The sequence below is a fragment of the Littorina saxatilis genome, linkage group LG17, assembly GCF_037325665.1.
Source record: "Littorina saxatilis isolate snail1 linkage group LG17, US_GU_Lsax_2.0, whole genome shotgun sequence".
Classification (NCBI taxonomy): domain Eukaryota; kingdom Metazoa; phylum Mollusca; class Gastropoda; order Littorinimorpha; family Littorinidae; genus Littorina; species Littorina saxatilis.
Window position 1 is genome coordinate 10,786,061 of NC_090261.1, and position 19,642 is coordinate 10,805,702.

The 19,642-nt window shown below is 46.3% G+C and overlaps 1 protein-coding gene across 1 annotated transcript; it reads right to left on the bottom strand.

Moving 5' to 3' along the window:
• Positions 1 to 1,171: 1,171 nt before the first annotated feature.
• LOC138952218 (putative leucine-rich repeat-containing protein DDB_G0290503) lies at positions 1,172 to 19,642 on the bottom strand. Its single transcript, XM_070323820.1, has 4 exons — positions 19,097 to 19,642; positions 4,676 to 4,795; positions 2,513 to 4,157; positions 1,172 to 2,260 (listed from the first exon to the last, which is right to left on the bottom strand). Exons 1-4 carry the CDS (start codon positions 19,259 to 19,261, stop codon positions 1,860 to 1,862), a joined length of 2,331 nt encoding a protein of 776 aa, XP_070179921.1. The 5' UTR covers positions 19,262 to 19,642; the 3' UTR covers positions 1,172 to 1,859.

Consider the following 19,642-nt stretch of genomic DNA (forward strand, 5'->3'; position numbering starts at 1 on the left):
TCCGTTCAGGGCCATGATTCCTAATTGACTGGTCATCGTTCTCAGCAGCGACTTGGGACATTTTGTAGGCTTGTTACGGATGAATTTTCAGGTACGTGTCTGTGTGTATTTATGCTGTATCAGAAAATATGCGTGCTCTACTCTGTTTACTAACCAACTGTTACTCACACACAACACTCAAACAAGGCACAAAGACTGAACACACTTAATGCCCTTTGCCCTCGTACCTGTATTGTAACATCACACACTAATACAAATATGTTATTTCTCATGCATTCTACAAATCACTTGCATTCATATATATGAAGAATAATATCTTGACACACGTCGGAGACTAACTGTCTCACGTTAGATGAAGTTCTTGTTTCACACAATTCTTCTAACGTTTAGGGTTCCTGTTTAACACAGTGTCACTTTACGCACATCACTTGTCACGTAATACTTAGTTGACGACGTCTTCGTCTCACACAATCTTGCTGCTGATTATGTTTCTTCGGTGGCAGTTCACACATTCAGTGACTCCACAATCTTAAGCGGGTACATACCCTGGATCCATACCACCCACGACGAAATACCGCTCGTGGTGGCTATATGGGGTGCGGCTCCACCAGTTTCCAGTACTCCAGCGCTGTTACAACCCTGCGCTCTCAATCAACGATTCGTAGCGCTAAGGAGGGAATGCCCGTCTCTCTCTCTCCCGCTGTCGAGTGGTGCCATCCCTCACTCCGACCGGGGTGCTGCGTAAAAAGTTTAGGCTACCATAACGAAATAATACTGCTATTCTTTCTCAATACTGTTCAACTATCCGTCCACTAACTTATGCGGTTATATTATTTACACCAGCTCATTTACAAGTAACTTCATTACCACAAGAACACACAACCTTCCTTTTCAAAATGGCTGACACAGCTCACGCTTCTCCAACCCAATTTACAACATGACTCTCACAGTCATTTCACCAGTCAATATTACTGAGCAAAATACAATTCAATAAATACCTGTATCTTCACAGCATAGAACCACTCATGATTCTTCCGCAACACGAGTCTTACGGTGTTCGACCTCAGTGTTCGGTGAGCGCCCAACGCGGAGACATCAGTCAAAAACACGTCTGTCCTCTGCGACTGTCGGGCACGCTCTACCCTTCACATCCCTCTTTTCTCTCGCAGCCAATGGAGATACGCCTTACAAAAATAGGTCACGCCGTCAAGCCGTGATACTACAAGTATGGCAAGCCAATCTGTACACATTTGTTTAAACCATCCAATACTGAATTATGTACAAATCCATTTGTCACAAGGCTAAGTTCATTATCTGTATCATAAATGTTCGTCTGTCTGTCCACTTGACAGGCCATTGGGTCGAAGTATGTTTGATTGTAATGTTTTGTTTTGACATAAATTACACTTTCCCATAACTTATCAGTCTTGTTTTGTTAAATTCTGAAATATAAACCATCGAAATCATAGTTTTTAATGAAATTCAGTGTGCAGACACTGTAAGCTTCAGTACACAGAGACCTGGCTAAGTTGTTCGGCAAACAAACCAAGCTCCAAAAGCACCTCTAAAAGGCAGCACGCCACACATTCTTCATGTGTTAAACAATACGATTTGGTAAACTATAAGATTATAAACGAGACCTTGATGTGGACTTGCTGCAATGCGAAGGCTTTTTTTGCACACATATATCTCTATAGATCTATGCTTTCTTCTGTCACTACAAAAATAAAACCTGCTTGAAAAATGAGCAACTTAGAATCAGTTCTGTGCTCATGAGCCATACAGCGCTGTAGTTCATATCCCAGACATGAATTATGTGACGTCAGCGCCCAGGACAAGTTTTCTGTGTGTAGAATTGTTCACAAGTCAGGCTGAAGGAGCACCCCGGTGAATGTAGTACGCCAGTTACCATAAAAAGTGCTTCCAATGTACGTTCTCAGCCATACTTTCTGTCCAGCGTTGACATGGACTGCAGTGTGTGATGCACACATACCGGTACCAGTAGCACGCAAGTAGCCAATATTATCGTCGTCCAGGATGATATCAAGACGGCCATATATACTGAGGTCTGAGTCACAGGGACAGGAAGTGACCATGAAGCAGTAACAGCCTGACACAGGAGCTGTGAAGACGCCAGTGTGGTCGTTGTACCCTCCACCCACATTCGAAATGATTTCATCACAGATCAGTGTCTTATCGTCTTCTGCAATAGTGGTACTATTCAACACGGCATGGAAGGCAACCTGAGCACTTGCCGTTTCTGAAAAGAAGAACGTACACCTAATCAAATGTTGACATTTTTGATCTGACGTTATGGAAGATTCGCTCATGGTAAAGAACTTCCCATCTCTCTCTTTCTCTCTCTCTCTCTCTCTCTCTCTCTCTCTCTCTCTCTCTCTCTCTCTCTCTCTCTCTCTCCCCCCCCCCCCCCCCACACACACACACAAACAGAAGGGAGTAAGGGGAGGGCACACCTAACGCATACTATCCGCTTTCCAGAAAACAAACTTACTCATTTGATTCTCCAGGGTGGTCACAGCCGAACGTGTTTTATTCAATGTGTCCTGTAGAGATCTAACTTCCGTGCCCAACCTGGCGGTGTTCTGTTTCAGGTTTCCTACATCACTGCGAACGGTTCTAACATCGGACTGCAGCTTGGTTTTGACTTTGTTATGATCAGCTTTTAGCGACTTCTGTTCCGTCTGAAGATTGTCCTGTTGAGATTTCAGCATGATCTGTTCCGTCTGAAGTTTGTCCTGGCCAGCTCTCAGCGTGTTCTGTTGTGTCTGAAATTTGTCCTGTGCAGATTTCAGTGTGTTCTGCTCTTTCTGAAGTCTTTCATGGCCAGCTTTCAGCGATGTCTGTTGTGTCTGAAGTTTGTCCTGGCCAACTTCCAGTGTGTTCTGTTCTGTCTGAAGTTTGTTCTGGTCAGCTTTCAGCGAGTTCTGTTGTGTCTGAAGTTTGTCCTGGCCAGCTTTCAGTGTGTTCTGTTCTGTCTGAAGTTTGTCCTGGCCAACTTCCAGTGAGTTCTGTTCCGTTTGAAGTTTGTCCTGTGCAGCTGTCAGCGTGATCTGCTCTGCCTGAAGTTTGTAAGTGTCAGCCTGAAGACTGTTCAAGTCAGTACGGAGCTGCTGGTTCTCCTGACACAACAGTGAGGTTTTGTCCTGCATCCTGGCCTGGTCGCCTCTCAGTGAAGTTGTGTCATCCTCAAGTTTCTTGTCCGCTTCTCTCAGGGAGGCAACTTCTTTTTTCAGAGCAGAAACTTCGTCGTGGAAAGAAGCCAGGTCTCGGCACAGCAACGCATTTTGGTTTTGCAGAGTTGTTATCAGCGTGTCGCTGTGAGTGTGCCTTGCTTGTAGCTGCTGCACTGTGGACTCTAGCTCGTCACCTCTGCCGTCACTGAGGGAAGAATGCCTGGGACCACTGCTAGCGTCAGTATCGGACAGGCCGGAGCTCTCATCCAACTCCTTCTTCGCGCCTTGTCCGGAAGCCAACACGCTGCCCATAAAGTGACGTAAAGACCGAACCAAGGGTTCTGTGAAGCTGTCGTCAGGCTGGTAGTTCAGCAACCCCCCGTCATCGTTCTTCTGCACTAGTTCTTCCAGACGACGTCGGTTTGTCTCACTGATGACGCTCTCTACACACCCTGACGACTGCTGACCTGTTACGCTGTCAGTGCGTCGCTGTTTCAGCCTGCTCAGTGTATCGCGGACCATTGCCACGTCAATCTGTATGACGTCATTCATGGTGTGTGTGACGTCACGGAGGCTTGTCAGGCTTTCATCACGGGCTTCTCCGGCGTGACGCATCAAAGTGACGTATCGGACGTGGATGTCGTGTTCTCTGGCTCTCCGCTCCTGTCCCAGCTTGTTCTCCTGTTCCGACAGTTTCTTCAGCACCTTCTCCACCATATCCACTTGGTCGACGTCGGTGTTTGTGGCTGGTTGTTCCTTGCCGTCAGCAGCAGGCTTGGTGTTCAACCCAGACACTCTGGCTTTCTTGCAAATCTTGTCGTGCGTTCTTTGACAGCGAGAACAGAAGTAGGTCAAACACTCGGCGCACGTGTGTTTGGCGTCATGACCTTCCTCACAAAGGTCACACAGATAGCGCGGAGGTTTGACCGCCTGCTCTTCACGGTGTTCTAGGTAAAAGTTGCCCTGAAAAAAGACGGTAAAGTCATAAGATTGAGGACTTGCAAAAGAATGCACAACGTCTGAATTAATATGGATTTCATTGTTTGTACGCAGTGAATACACACCCTTTTTCTTTTCAGCCTGATCATTTGTCTTTTGTATCTGTTTTGTCTACACAAGTGAACACACACACACACACACACACTCACACACACACACACACACACTCACACACACACACACACATACACACACACACACACTCACACACACACACACTCACACTTACACACACACTCACACTCACACTCACACTCACACACACACACACACACACACACACTCACAGATGGGGGCGAGAGATAGCAACAGAGAGAGTAAGAGACAGTCACAGAGAGAGGGATAGAGAAGGGAGAGAGAGAGAGAGCGACAGAGAGAGAGAGAGAGAGAGCGACAGAGAGAGAGTAAGAGACAGACTGTCACAGACAGACAGACAGAGATAGGGAGAGGGAAAGAGATAGAGGGGGAGAAGATAGTTTTACCTGTAATTTGGACACACCACCAGGAGGGAGAGGGGTGGGGGAACGACAGGTGGGACAGATGATACTGACAGGTGTAGCTTTGTGACTCTTCTTTCCATCGTCCTCGGTGAGGTTCGTAGACTGGACAAAGAAAACAAGAGACTAGTTAATAGCAAACAACATGAGCCTGAACAAAGCAAAACACATGCAAGAAGAGTCTAAAAAAAAATTAAAAATTAAGAGATTGAAGAACGCAAACAACAAGACATCGGGGGAAAAAACCCAACAACGGACTGAGAACGACAACAACATGGGACTGAACAAAGCAAGGTCAATTATTCCTGATATAAGCAAGTTGATCACTTTGTTTTGGTACGTTCAAGGGAAGATTAGCAGGAACAATCGATTTAAAATTACAAATTGTTACCAAGAGACAACAGCTGTTTGAAAAGACTAATATTACATTCTGCTTTTGTCATTCACCTGCTTTTCTCTTTGTTGACCGCGATACCTGTGTGTGTGTGTGTGTGTGTGTGTGTGTTCGAGTCTGTGGGTGTGCAATTTATGTTTGTTTTTTTCTGGCACACCTAGCATTTCCAGTTGACAGAATATGATTGTTATGATAGGTCATACGGCTGATGCGGATAAAGAAAAATAATCAACTTTGTATTAATTAACGTCTGTCATTTTGGAAGTTAAGAAATAGAACACTACCACCACGAAACAGAGGAAATAATACTAATCTTCTTCAACAACATTTTTTCGATGAACAGGTTAACCAGTGGCTCTCAGGTATAAGAAAAATATAATGCAGCGCACAGCTAGCAGACAAGCTACACCAGTGGCGCGTTGCTTTGGCAGACCGAAACAGAATAGAACGGTTGCAAACGATTTCTGGGCAACGCATAGTTTTGTCGTATCGCTCTCTAACGCTCGCGAACGTAAGCATGCGCTCGGCACGAGTACCATTGTCTGGGGTCACTGAAGCGTAACAAAGGCGACCGCTCGCCGAGAATGGTCTAGGCAACGGGGGGTTTGTGCCGAGCATTCTGTAACGTACCTGAGAGGTGGCACGCCAGAAACTATCGCACTATACTGAGCTTGCTGTTTGACTCTCTCTCTCTTTCTCTCTATCGCAGTCTCTCTCTCTGTCTCGCTCTCTCTGTCCCTGTCTCTCTGTCCCTGTCTCTCTGTCCCTGTCTGTCTCTTTCTCATTCTTTCTTTCTTTCTCTCCCCCCCCCCCACCCCCCATATCCCTCTTCCTATGTCTTTCTCTTTCTTTTTACCTCTCTCTATATCTGTCTGTCTCTCAGTCTTTGTGTCCGTCTGAAAGTCTCTCTCGTATCTTTTTTGCTCTCTTTCTCTCTCTCTCTTTCGCTCTCTTTTCCCTCCCTCCTCTCTCTCTCACACACACACACACACACACACACACACACACACACACACACACACACACACACACACACACACACACACACACACACACACAGTGATTAAACAAGAAGAAAGAGCTTCGTGCAACGCAAAGCAGCTGAAGCGGAACAGAACACAACGTCATCGGTACCGTGCTTCTTCTTCCCAGCACGTGCAGGATGTGCAAACCAGTGTCACTCACGCACCTGCCCACTGTGACACAGCAAGCTCAACCACGTGCGAGAATGTCAACCCTGGGGTGTGTCGTGCTGTGACATCACAGACAGCAGACGACGAAACCACTATAGCAGAACTGGCAGCAACGGACCGAGAGGTTGAACCAGATGATGTTTAAGACTTAGCCTCACACTGCTCAAAGAACGTGCGACTTAAAGAGAAACTGTTAAACAGAAAGAGGAACCGCACTCTCACAAAAGTAGTGTGCGAAAGAAAAGGTGGAAAGAAGACGCTGATTGCAAGGGGAGACGACTACGTCCTGACATACGACTGCGAAACAGCACAGACAACGTCATTCCGAGAAGAGGAGGAAACGCCCCCGTGTGTCCGGCGTCTGCCCCAAGTCGACCGCAACGTCTTTGGAGAAGAAATCGACCATCTCACTACTGACCTTCATGTCGTGTCTACACTGGTACAGTGCTACCTCCGTGCCATGCCAGACTGACTATTGTCGCTAAACTACAGGGCACACATATTTCATGTGTGTTTGTGACAAACCGCGATCGATATGGAACAATACCGTGTTCAAAACGGAAAAGTTATTTCCCGACTTGGATTACAAGTTGGATGCTTCGGACCGAATCACGATGCATTGTTTTTGTGTAACAGACTGAAACCAATGTGTACACTGATGTTCGTGGATCGTTCGATTACCCAACCCCCCAGCACCCCTTTGCTATAAACAATATGAGTTTTCGCAAATAAACATTCTGATTCTGATTCTCTCCCCCTCTCTCTCTTTGTCTCTCTCTGTCACTCTCTTCCCCCCCCCCCCCCCCCCAACTTTCATATTTCCGTGTAATGAAGTGTGTGGGTGTATTTGCTTGTTTGCCTGTGCGTATGTGAGTGTGTGTGTGTGTGTGCGTGTGTGTGTGTGTGTCGGAATTGGAACTCAGCATTGTTCACATCAATGCAAGGAGTATAAAAAATAAAACTACCTTTTAGAACCAGAATCGCAAATGTTTGACGTAATAACAGTATCTGAAACTTGGCTTTCGCCAACAGACGAAAATAGCTCTTTACTTTTACCTAATTTTCACCCACCAGCTAGACTTGATAGACCTAACGATCCCCATGGAGGTGTTGCAATATACGTTAGGAACAACCTCTATTATAAACACCGCCCAGATCTGACTGTCGACAATTTAGAAGCTGTATGGGTTGAAATTAAAATCGACCAAGAAAGTCTTCTCATCGATTCCTTTTATCGCCCACCTTAACGTAACCGTACCGTACTGGGACCTTATTAAAGAAAGCATTCAACTTGCGAACGATACCATGAAAAAGTTCATTGTCCTTGGCGACTTTAACTACGACTTTTTCAACGTGCCGACACCGCACCTTGTAGACATTCTACATTTATTCCAACTGCATCAGATTGTGAACATGCCAACCAGAATTACGAACAACAGTAGCATCTGTCTGGACCTGATTTTAAAGGTACTGAACTTGTCAAATCCAGGTGCACGGAGCCCCTGGGGCTTTTAGTCATACCTCAGGCAGCTATCCGTTAGAAGAACTACCAAGTTTCATTGACTTGCACCCAAAGAGTCAAGAACTGCGATTTTTTTACGAATTAATTTCGTACTCGGACCCGGCTGGTCTTGACCTATTTTTGGATCTAAATTTAGATCAGGTAGATCACCACATCATGCACAAAAAGACAGTCACTAAGCAAACTATGTCAGACATCATCATGAGTTTGTGTAAAACAAAATGGAGGCCGGAATCACTCAGTTGAATCGAACTCCGACCAAACACCACGTAATAACTAGGTTAATTTATGCACTCGCGTGAACAAGAAACTGTCGAGCGATCACAGATGTCGTCGTTGGGTAGTTTTGGGTTTGTTTTACTACCATAGGAGGATTTTTGAACTGTAAATGCACTCAGCTGCAACAAAAACTCAAAACGAAGGCTGTGAGTTGCACTGTGCCTTTAACTCAAACACTCCATTTAGTAAAGAGCGTCGACGTACTGGCACCCATATGCAGTGACCATAGCGTACCATGTGTTATTATTCATAATACAGCAAAGACCCAGCAGCCATTTAAAAGAACGATATCTAATTATGACAGATTAAACGTACAACATTTTTGTGCAGATTTATCAGATGTAAATTGGAATGAAATTATCGGAAGAAACTCTATCGATGATTGCGCCGATATTTTTTCAGTTACTCTTATGAACATCGCCAAACAGCATATGCCTGTCCGAACGATAACAGTTAGCCCTAAAGACGCGCCGTGGATAAACGCTGACACATTGTCACTCATAAATACACGAAAGCGGATTCATGCCAAAGCAAAGAGAACAAACTTACCAGAAGATTGGCAATTATTTCGCGAGGTTTGTTTGTTTGTTTGCTTGCTTAACGCCCAGCCGACCACGAAGGGCCATATCAGGGCGGTGCTGCTTTGACATATAACGTGCGCCACACACAAGACAGAAGTCGCAGCACAGGCTTCATGTCTCACCCAGTCACATATTATTCTGACACCGGACCAACCAGTCCTAGCACTAACCCCATAATGCCAGACGCCAGGCGGAGCAGCCACTAGATTGCCAATTTTAAAGTCTTAGGTATGACCGTGACCCGGCCGGGGTTCGAACCCACGACCTCTCGATCACGGGGCGGACGCCTTACCACTAAGGCCAACCGTGCCGGTCCATTTCGCGAGGTACGAAATTACGTAACCGACAAGAAAAGAGAACGGATAACAGACTATTACAATGAAATGGATTCGAAAATATGTAACTCAGACAATATAAATAAAAGTCGCGTAAGGCGAAAATACAATATTTAGTCAAGTAGCTGTCGAACTCACAGAATGAAACTGAACGCAATGCCATTTTTCAGCAAGACCGACAACTCGCAGCATCGTCAGTCCACCGCTCATGGCAAAGGCAGTGAAATTGACAAGAAGAGCGGGGTAGTAGCACGCTTTTCTGTACCTCTCTTTGTTTTAACTTTCTGAGCGTGTTTTTAATCCAAACATATCATATCTATATGTTTTTGGAATCAGGAACCGACAAGGAATAAGATGAAAGTGTTTTTAAATTGATTTGGACAATTTAATTTTGATAATAATTTTTATATATTTAATTTTCAGAGCTTGTTTTTAATCCGAATATAACATATTTATATGTTTTTGGAATCAGCAAATGATGGAGAATAAGATAAACGTAAATTTGGATCGTTTTATAAATTTTTATTTTTTTTTACAATTTTCAGATTTTTAATGACCAAAGTCATTAATTAATTTTTAAGCCACCAAGCTGAAATGCAATACCGAAGTCCGGGCTTCGTCGAAGATTACTTGACCAAAATTTCAACCAATTTGGTTGAAAAATGAGGGCGTGACAGTGCCGCCTCAACTTTCACGAAAAGCCGGATATGACGTCATCAAAGACATTTATCAAAAAATGAAAAAAACGTATGGGGATTTCATACCCAGGAACTCTCATGTCAAATTTCTTAAAGATCGGTCCAGTAGTTTAGTCTGAATCGCTCTACACACACACACAGACACACACACACACACACACACGCACACACACACGCACGCACATACACCACGACCCTCGTTTCGATTCCCCCTCGATGTTAAAATATTTAGTCAAAACTTGACTAAATATAAAAAGATTGGTGGAAAATTGTGAAAAGGTTTATGGACAAGAAAGGAATTGGTTCTGATGAAATACCACCTATTGAGCATAACGGTAACATTTATTATGACAACGAAGGAAAGGCAAACGTTTTTAACGACTTTTTTGTACAGCAAGCCACTTTGGATAATGTAAATGATGACCTGCCGATTGTTCTTTTCCTTGATTGTGAATTGAGCGAGCTAAATCTGTCCGTCGAAGAGGTGATTAACATTATAAAAAGTCTTGATATTAGTAAAGCATGCGGCCCAGATCACGTACATAATAGGCTACTTAAAGCAGCAATCAGTATTATTTCACAACCGCTTACAGCTCTGTTTAATCGTTGTCTGAACGAAGGACAACACCCTATGTAATGGAAATATGCACATGTTACTCCGATATTTAAAAAAGGATCCAAAATGAGTTGTTTGAATTATAGACCTATATTATTGTTACTGGTCAGAGTTCGACTCAACTGAGTGATTCCGGCCTCCATTTTGTTTTACACAAACTCATGATGATGTCTGACATAGTTTGCTTAGTGAGTGTCTTTTTGTGCATGATGTGGTGATCTACCTGGTCTAAATTTAGATCCAAAAATAGGTCAAGACCAGCCGGGTCCGAGTCCATTCGTCACAGTTACTATTTTTAGAATGTCACTGCGCTGTCCACTGCGCTGTCCACAACGCTTCCCTTGCACCCGTAAGTTGTTCTTACTGTCAAAGTGAAAAGGTCGAATCAATTTATAGCCACGCGAAAAATACACTCTCACCTATCTCTATATATTTATAGATACAGATATGCATATATATATACGGCTTCTCTGTGTGTGTGTGTGGGCAAAAACCTGTGTATTGTAGAGTTCTGTTTGTGATGTGGTCTAGCGGCTTTTGTCTGTCTGTATGTTCTGGCATTTGAGAAGCCACAGCAGATAATATAGGGCTAAGAAATAAGCTCTAAAATTCTCAATCCCGTTTGACAGGACTTCGCCTTCAAAGGTGATTGTGGTGAACCGCCACGCTGTCTGTCTCTGTCTCGCGATTCACCCCGGCGAAGCCTTAGGTATGACCCGGCCGGGGTTCAAACCCACGACCTCCCGATCACGGGGCGGACGCCTTACCACTAGGCCACCGTGCCGGTTTCCAGTACAAAGGACTTAACATTTCTTACATACTGCTTGACTAAAATCTTTACAAAAATTGACTATATTCTATACAAGAAACACTTAACAAGGGTAAAAAGAGAAACAGAATCCGTTTGTCGCCTCTTACGACATGCTGGGGAGCATCAGGTAAATTCTTCCCCCTAACTGTGACCCGCAGGGGGGTCAAAATGAGCTGCCACGTTAGTAACTGAAGATAACCAGGCTGTTGTGTACTGGGTTATGATATGTTAACTGTTTTCATGGTGCAGTGTTATTCTACTGTAGAGGTACCAGACATTATCGTAAACACTAAAGCAAAAAACACAGAGCAGTATAGTTGGACAAGCATGAACTGGATCAAACGTACCCCCCGCGGGTTAGGGGGAGTCCCATATTGGTTGGGACGAGAAAGAATTTACCCGATGCTACCCAGCATGTCGTAAGAGGCGACTAACGGTTCTGTTTCTCCTTTTACCCTTGTTAAGTGTTTCTTGTATAGAATATAGTCAATGTTTGTAAAGATGTTAGTCAATGTCACGTTTCACTATATCACTTAAGGTGATTATGAACCGGTTAATTACTACTAATTAACTAACCACACCACGATCCACTCTCGCAGTCATACAATTAAATAGAGTCAACAAAAGTATAAGTTTCAGACGCCTGTTTATGTATAAACTCGCCACCTCCCTCGAGCCTTCACTCAAAATATGTTCCTTTTACGTTCTCAACACGTAAAAAACCCGTGATCACTGACAAAATGCCAGTAGTATATAGAAAATTATAGTAACACGCTGATCCCGTGTAAATACAGTCAAATGAGAATGTTCTGTTCAAAAAGCTCTAGTTCATGCAGGGGTCAACACCCCACGTTGTCACTACTCCAATGAAATCACAGATAAGAAAAGACAACGGTGGTCAACGGGGTGCGTAAGACACGGTGCACTTAGCTTTCTTTCTGTATGCTGGTTAGCCGGTATGCTGGTTAGCCGGGTTGCTGGTTAGCCGGTTCGCTGGTTAGCCGGTCCGCTGGTTAGCCGGTTAGCGTAGCTTCCTCAGGTCCCAGCTCCAACGTCTGCAGCTAGCAGTGTCCCGCCAAAGGCAGCCGTGCAGCAGTCACAGGAAAACGAAACGAAACGAAGGCTGCAAACAGAAAGCATCGGTGCACTAAACATGTCAGCTACCCCTCACCCACCACCTTAAAACGTGTCATCTTTAAATACCTCATCGAGCACGTGGGCCTGCACAAAACGGACTTTTTACAACAACAAAACAGTCATTTTCCGTCCTTCTCTCCCTACCTGCAAAACCCATATACAGATTAGTATTTTAGCGTCACAGAGAGTAAATTATGCGCTAACCTGGAAAGAACAACAGAGAGTATTTCATTCCACAACACAGACTCATCAACAGCGTTAAATAATGATTTATTACCTCAAAAGCCTATGATTGTACTCTCAATGGAAGCAAAGTCCGCCTCCTCCCTGGAACAGCCTCTGTTCGTCAACAGTGACCAAAAACCTCCAGAACCCCTTGTCGAATCCTTATGCGAAAGCCATCGCCGACGAAGGAATGTTGACGACTTGTCCTCAGCAAAATATGTGGCAGTGTGAAGGAAATAACCGGTGGAAGCTCCCCTAGAGTGCCGAATACAATATTCGGTGAAAAACCATCATACTCTAGAAACTGTGTATTAGATCCTTCCCCTTCTGCCGCTGGGTGTCAAGTGCGCCGCCCTTGTGTCTCTCCCAGACAACCTAGCCAATAACACGTGACTGACCTTGTCACAAAACCAGTCCAGCTATACACAATTCTGCCTCCCAAGCAGAAAAAAGACACGAGAAACTCAATCCGTGAAAATCCCGTGCGCGCTGTCAGCGAAAAACCGTCAGCCCTATGACAGCAAAAAAAACCCACTGTGAAACTCGTGCGCTACAAAACATCCGTGCTCATTGAGCACTGTCAGCAAACTCTGCTGTAGCCCAATATCACGTACAGGCGCTTTCTATCATAATCGACCAAGAACAGGCACTCCACCGAGTGACACTTTCCTGGTCTCTGTCACCCGATCGTGACACACCTCCCCTCTTCAAGACGAAACCTCGGTTTCGCTCACAGTCATGTTCTCCTCTACAGCCCGAGAGAGAAAGTCAGCTCCAACATTGTTGGCGCCCGGAATGACGCGTACCGTGAATTGGTACGGTTGGAGAATCAACGCCCAGCGCATAAGTCTGGCGTTTGCCAACCTTGCAACCTGAAGATATTGCAGAGGTTGATGGTCCGTCTCCAGACAGAAAGGTCGTCCTCAAGAACGAGCAACCCCTCGTTTCACCCCTGATGACTGCAACCTTCTCTGTCTCCTTGTCTTTGCTCTTCTTGTCTTTGTTCTTTTCCCCGTAGGCAGTCCTTTCGATGTAGGCGCGCAGCAAGTTGGCATGGTACAGGCGTGCTTTCCCGTTCATGACGATCCTGTAGTCGTTCTGGCCCACCTTCGCTGTCACCTCAAAAGGTCCTTGCCACTGCAGTTGTAGCTTGTTGTGTTTGACAGGTAGAAGTAGCAACACCCGTTCTCCAATCTTGAAGCTGCGCGGCCGTGCCTTGCGGTCGAATCCTCGCGCGTAACGCTGTGCTGCTCTTCCCAGGTTCTCTTGAGCCAGTTTGCAGGTCTCTTCAATCCTGTTCCTGAGTTCTACGATGTAGGTCGCTGTCGTCTGCACCTCCTCGTCAGCTTCTTCGTCTGTCCAAGCCTGACGCAGGATAGCCATGGGACCGCGTACCTGTCTGCCGTACAACAACTCAAATGGGGAAAAGCCCAAGCTCTCCTGAGGAACCTCGCGGTATGCAAAAAGCAATGCTGGGATGTACCTGTCCCACGTGCGTGGTTTCTCCTGAGCTAGTTTCCTCAGCATGGTCTTCAAGGTGCCATTGAACCTTTCCACCAGTCCGTTGCACTGAGCATGGTAAGGAGTGGTGAAGTGCTGCTCCAGTGATAGCAGTCGTGCTGCCTCCGCCATCACTCCTCCCGTGAACTGCGTGCCTCTGTCGGTGAGTACCTCTGATGGAATTCCCAGCCGGGACCACATAGTAACCAGAGCCTCAGCTACTCGCGTGGCTTCAATCGATTTCAGAGGGATCGCCTCTGGGTATCGAGTAGCGTAGTCCACCATGGTCAAAATGTATCTGTTTCCGTCCTCAGACGCAGGCAAGATGGGCCCGATGATGTCCACTGCCACCCGACGAAAGGGTTCGTCGATGAGCGGCATCTTCTCTAAGGGGACCTTCCTCACCCTTCCTTTGGCAACCACCTTCTGGCACTTATCGCAGGACGCACAGAAACGTCGGACATCCGTGCAGATGCCTGGCCAGTAAAAGTGGCGCCAGACACGATCCGTGGTCTTCTTGGTACCAAGATGACCTCCCAGAATCGAGTCGTGTGCCGTTGCCATGACACCCTCGCGAAACTCGCGATGCACGACAACCTGTTTGAATGTACCTTCTTGGTTGCTGAACTCCCGGTAGAGCAACTTCTTGTCCCTGAGGAACCTTGACCTCCCATGCTTCCCGCTCAGCTTCACCTTCCCCGACTTCGCGTGCTCCCGAGGAGTTGCTAATGTCGGATCAGATGCCTGAGCCTTCGCGAGAAGCGCGGGGGTCACGTTCCCCAGGGCAGCTCGTGCAGCAGGTAGGGGTTTGAGAGGTTTGTCCTCTCGCTCCGCCTGTGCCCGCGTGAGCACTGAAATGACGTCGGGAGACCGATAAACGGGAACCTCCCTGGTGACGCCGTCCACAAACTGAACCCGGTTCCCAATGAGCAGGTCGCATGGAGGATCGTCCATGACGACGGCCACAATGGTCCCCGTGAACAACGGTGTTACGACCTTGATCACTGCCGTGTTCAAGTCGTAAGCGTGAGATGCCTCGGCCATTCTCACCCTGATGCTGTCTCCTGTGTAGGCCATAGCTGGAACTAGACTCGCCCGAACCACTATCATGTCTGCCCCTGTGTCCCGCAGACCTTCGCCCTTCACTCCGTTAACGTAGACGTTGCAGTGGGGCTGGAAATGTTTCCTGGAGCACGGAACGCAGAGTTGTGGAATTGTGCATGAGCTCGTGACGTCCCTTAGCTCCTCACTGCCAACAAAGTGTACGCCCTTCTGGTCAGCCTGTCTCCTGTGGCAGTCCTTCTTCACGTGGCCCCGCTTGTTACAATAATAACACTGGATGTCAGTTCTGGAACTTGATCCTTTGTGTCCCTGATCGTCCTTCCCGTCCTTGGGTCCTGAAGAACCTGAATTTCCCGATTTTCCCGGCCGTGAGCCTGAAGATTTGCCAGAGATCGCCTGGGCGTCCTCGTGTACTCTGATCCAGTCGGCTGCTTCCTGAGTAGTCTTAGGCTGGTGCTCCTGCACGAAGGTCACCACCTCAGGTCGCAGGCTGGACATCAGTTGTTCCATGACTATGAGGTCGGCAAGGTCGTCGACGGTCCAGTCCTTTTCGGCCATCTCCACCCAGCGCCGCAGGTAGAGATTAAGGCGTGCCACAAACTGATGGCTCAGCTCGCCGCTCAGTCTCTTGCTGTTACGCAGACGTCGTCTGTAGGCTTCCGCAGTCAGGTTGAAGCGCTGGAGTAACGCCTTCTTTAGTGCCTGATAGTCTCTCGCCTCGTCGTCCTCCAAAGCGTTGTAGAGCTGCAATGCGCGTCCTTTTAAGCAGGTGCTAAGGCGGCTAGCCCACGTGGCCTCTTCCCACTTCTGGTCAGATGCAATGCGCTCAAACCGGCGTAAAAAGTCGTCGAGCTCGTCCTTGTCATCGTCGAACGTCGGCAGTCTCGTACGGTCGGCAACAAACGTCGGCGCGCTAGCCTGAGTAAGCGTACCCTTCTCGGCCTGTAGTCTAGCTAGCTCTAGCTGGTGATCGCGTTCGGCCTGTTTGTCCTGTCTGTCACGTTCTGCCTGTCGTTCCCTTTCTTGTCTGTCAAGTTCGGCCTGTCGTTCCTGTCTCTCAAGCTCGTCTTTCTTATCCTGTCGGTCACGTTCGGCCTGTCGTTCCCTTTCTTGTCTGTCACGTTCGTCTTGTCGTTCGGCCTGTCGTTCCCTTTCTTGTCTGTCTCGTTCATCTTTCTCTTTCTTTTCTTGTCTGTCTCGTTCATCTTTCTCTTTCTTTTCTTGTCTGTCTCGTTCATCTTTCTCTTTCCGTTCTTGTCTGTCACGTTCGTCTTGTCGTTCCTGTCTCTCACGTTCGGCCTGTCGTTCTTGTCTGTCAAGCTCTTCTTTTCTCGTCTGTCGCTCTATGTCTTCCTTACGTTCTAACTCCTTGCGCTTAAGCAAACTACGCGCTCTAACGCGTGCGTCTCGCTCTGTCTGTTCCTCGCTACCAGGAGTCTCAAAAGTTAATCTCTTCGTAGGAGATCCCCCTGTAGCCATGGTTAGTTTAGCAAAGCTTTATCACAAAAGTAAGTCTAACGCAGCTATAGCTAGAATACGCGGTGATGAAAGCGGTGGATACAAAAATCCAGCAACCGGAAAATGCAGAAGAAAAATCCAAACGGTGTAGAACAAAACGCGTAGCCTACTTTATGGCTGCTTTTTGCGGTGAAACAAAATGTTTCCCACAGCCGTGGCCTACTTTATCGGCTGCTTTTTGCGGTGAAACAGAGTGTCTCCCACAGCCTTGGTTAGGACAGAAGTCCTCGGACCCTTCCCCCCCAAAATTCCAACAAAGTCAAAATATGGAGAAAAATCCAAGTAAAACAAGACGGTAGAAATGTAACCTGTTACAGAATGCGAAACAACAATGTAGAGAAAACTGAGTAAAACGAATAACAAATCCGCTAACCCCGCTCAGCTCTCTGCAACGGAAAACTCTGAACGTACAACAACAAAGATTCACAAACAAAGGAAAGGGAAGTAATCACAGTTAGCGCATACAATAACTCACAAATTACAATTTACATTTCCTGCAAGATGTGAATCGCTTAAGGTGTGGTATATGATCAAAACAATACAAAAAAGGGTAGCACCAAGCAGAAAATAAGTCGAGCACTGACGAGATTATCTGCTCTTAGTTATCCTTAATTGGTGGGTCTTTATCAGTTGGAAATTAACTGAGTAAATCCCGGCTTGGCCCCCATGTGTCACGTTTCAGTATATCACTTAAGGTGATTATGAACCGGTTAATTACTACTAATTAACTAACCACACCACGATCCACTCTCGCAGTCATACAATTAAATAGAGTCAACAAAAGTATAAGTTTCAGACGCCTGTTTATGTATAAACTCGCCACCTCCCTCGAGCCTTCACTCAAAATATGTTCCTTTTACGTTCTCAACACGTAAAAAACCCGTGATCACTGACAAAATGCCAGTAGTATATAGAAAATTATAGTAACACGCTGATCCCGTGTAAATACAGTCAAATGAGAATGTTCTGTTCAAAAAGCTCTAGTTCATGCAGGGGTCAACACCCCACGTTGTCACTACTCCAATGAAATCACAGATAAGAAAAGACAACGGTGGTCAACGGGGTGCGTAAGACACGGTGCACTTAGCTTTCTTTCTGTATGCTGGTTAGCCGGTATGCTGGTTAGCCGGGTTGCTGGTTAGCCGGTTCGCTGGTTAGCCGGTCCGCTGGTTAGCCGGTTAGCGTAGCTTCCTCAGGTCCCAGCTCCAACGTCTGCAGCTAGCAGTGTCCCGCCAAAGGCAGCCGTGCAGCAGTTACAGGAACACGAAACGAAGGCTGCAAACAGAAAGCATCGGTGCACTAAACATGTCTGCTACCCCTCACCCACCACCTTAAAACGTGTCATCTTTAAATACCTCATCGAGCACGTGGGCCTGCACAAAACGGACTTTTTACAACAACAAAACAGTCATTTTCCGTCCTTCTCTCCCTACCTGCAAAACCCATATACAGATTAGTATTTTAGCGTCACAGAGAGTAAATTATGCGCTAACCTGGAAAGAACAACAGAGAGTATTTCATTCCACAACACAGACTCATCAACAGCGTTAAATAATGATTTATTACCTCAAAAGCCTATGATTGTACTCTCAATGGAAGCAAAGTCCGCCTCCTCCCTGGAACAGCCTCTGTTCGTCAACAGTGACCAAAAACCTCCAGAACCCCTTGTCGAATCCTTATGCGAAAGCCATCGCCGACGAAGGAATGTTGACGACTTGTCCTCAGCAAAATATGTGGCAGTGTGAAGGAAATAACCGGTGGAAGCTCCCCTAGAGTGCCGAATACAATATTCGGTGAAAAACCATCATACTCTAGAAACTGTGTATTAGATCCTTCCCCTTCTGCCGCTGGGTGTCAAGTGCGCCGCCCTTGTGTCTCTCCCAGACAACCTAGCCAATAACACGTGACTGACCTTGTCACAAAACCAGTCCAGCTATACACAATTCTGCCTCCCAAGCAGAAAAAAGACACGAGAAACTCAATCCGTGAAAATCCCGTGCGCGCTGTCAGCGAAAAACCGTCAGCCCTATGACAGCAAAAAAAACCCACTGTGAAACTCGTGCGCTACAAAACATCCGTGCTCATTGAGCACTGTCAGCAAACTCTGCTGTAGCCCAATATCACGTACAGGCGCTTTCTATCATAATCGACCAAGAACAGGCACTCCACCGAGTGACACTTTCCTGGTCTCTGTCACCCGATCGTGACAGTCAAGCAGTATGTAAGAAATGTTAAGTCCTTTGTACTGGAAACTTGCATTCTCCCAGTAAGGTCATACATTGTACTACGTTGCAAGCCCCTGGAGCAAATATTTGATTAGTGCTTTTGTGAACAAGAAACAATTAACAAGTGGCTCTATCCCATCTCCCCCCTTTCCCCTATCCCATCTTCCCCCTTTCCACGTCGCGATATAACCTTGAATGGTTGAAAACGACGTTAAACACCAAATAAAGAAAGAAAGAAAGAAAGGATCAAACGTTAACTATCAGGTGCCTGTGCTTTGGCTCGCTGGTGGTTCGCTCTCGTGACTCCTACCTTGAGTGTCTGTGACACCTGTCTGTCGGTCAGCTGGGTGAGACAGGGCGAGCAAAACGTATGAAAGCACGGCAGCAGTTTGGGATGTCTTCCTTTGAACGGTTCCAGACAGACACTGCACGTAACACGACTGTCAACAACACTGTCGTAGCCTCCTGTCGCCATTTTGCTTTGCCACCTTGCTGCAAAGAGAAGGAAACCGATTGGCTGAGTCTGGTTACGAGGGACCAACAGCTTTTCTCGGAAACCGAAAGTAGAAGAGAAAGTAGAATGTGATGATTGTTTTTATAAAGCAGACAGACAGGACAGTCAATGGAATCGAATTCAGAAATTCATGAGTGGTAAGTTAGATATTTGTCCATTTCAGTGCGGTCCATGATCGGTCACTTATTATGCACAGTTGAAATGTCGATTCTTTTGCCGGTAACGACCGAGTGATGTATCATTATTACATGAGGCAGTTTGCCTGTCAAATGAAGGTACTCAAAGGTCTGTTTTAAATGTAGCTATTATTTTATTGATTGGTTTGTGGAGTTGGTGTTAGTG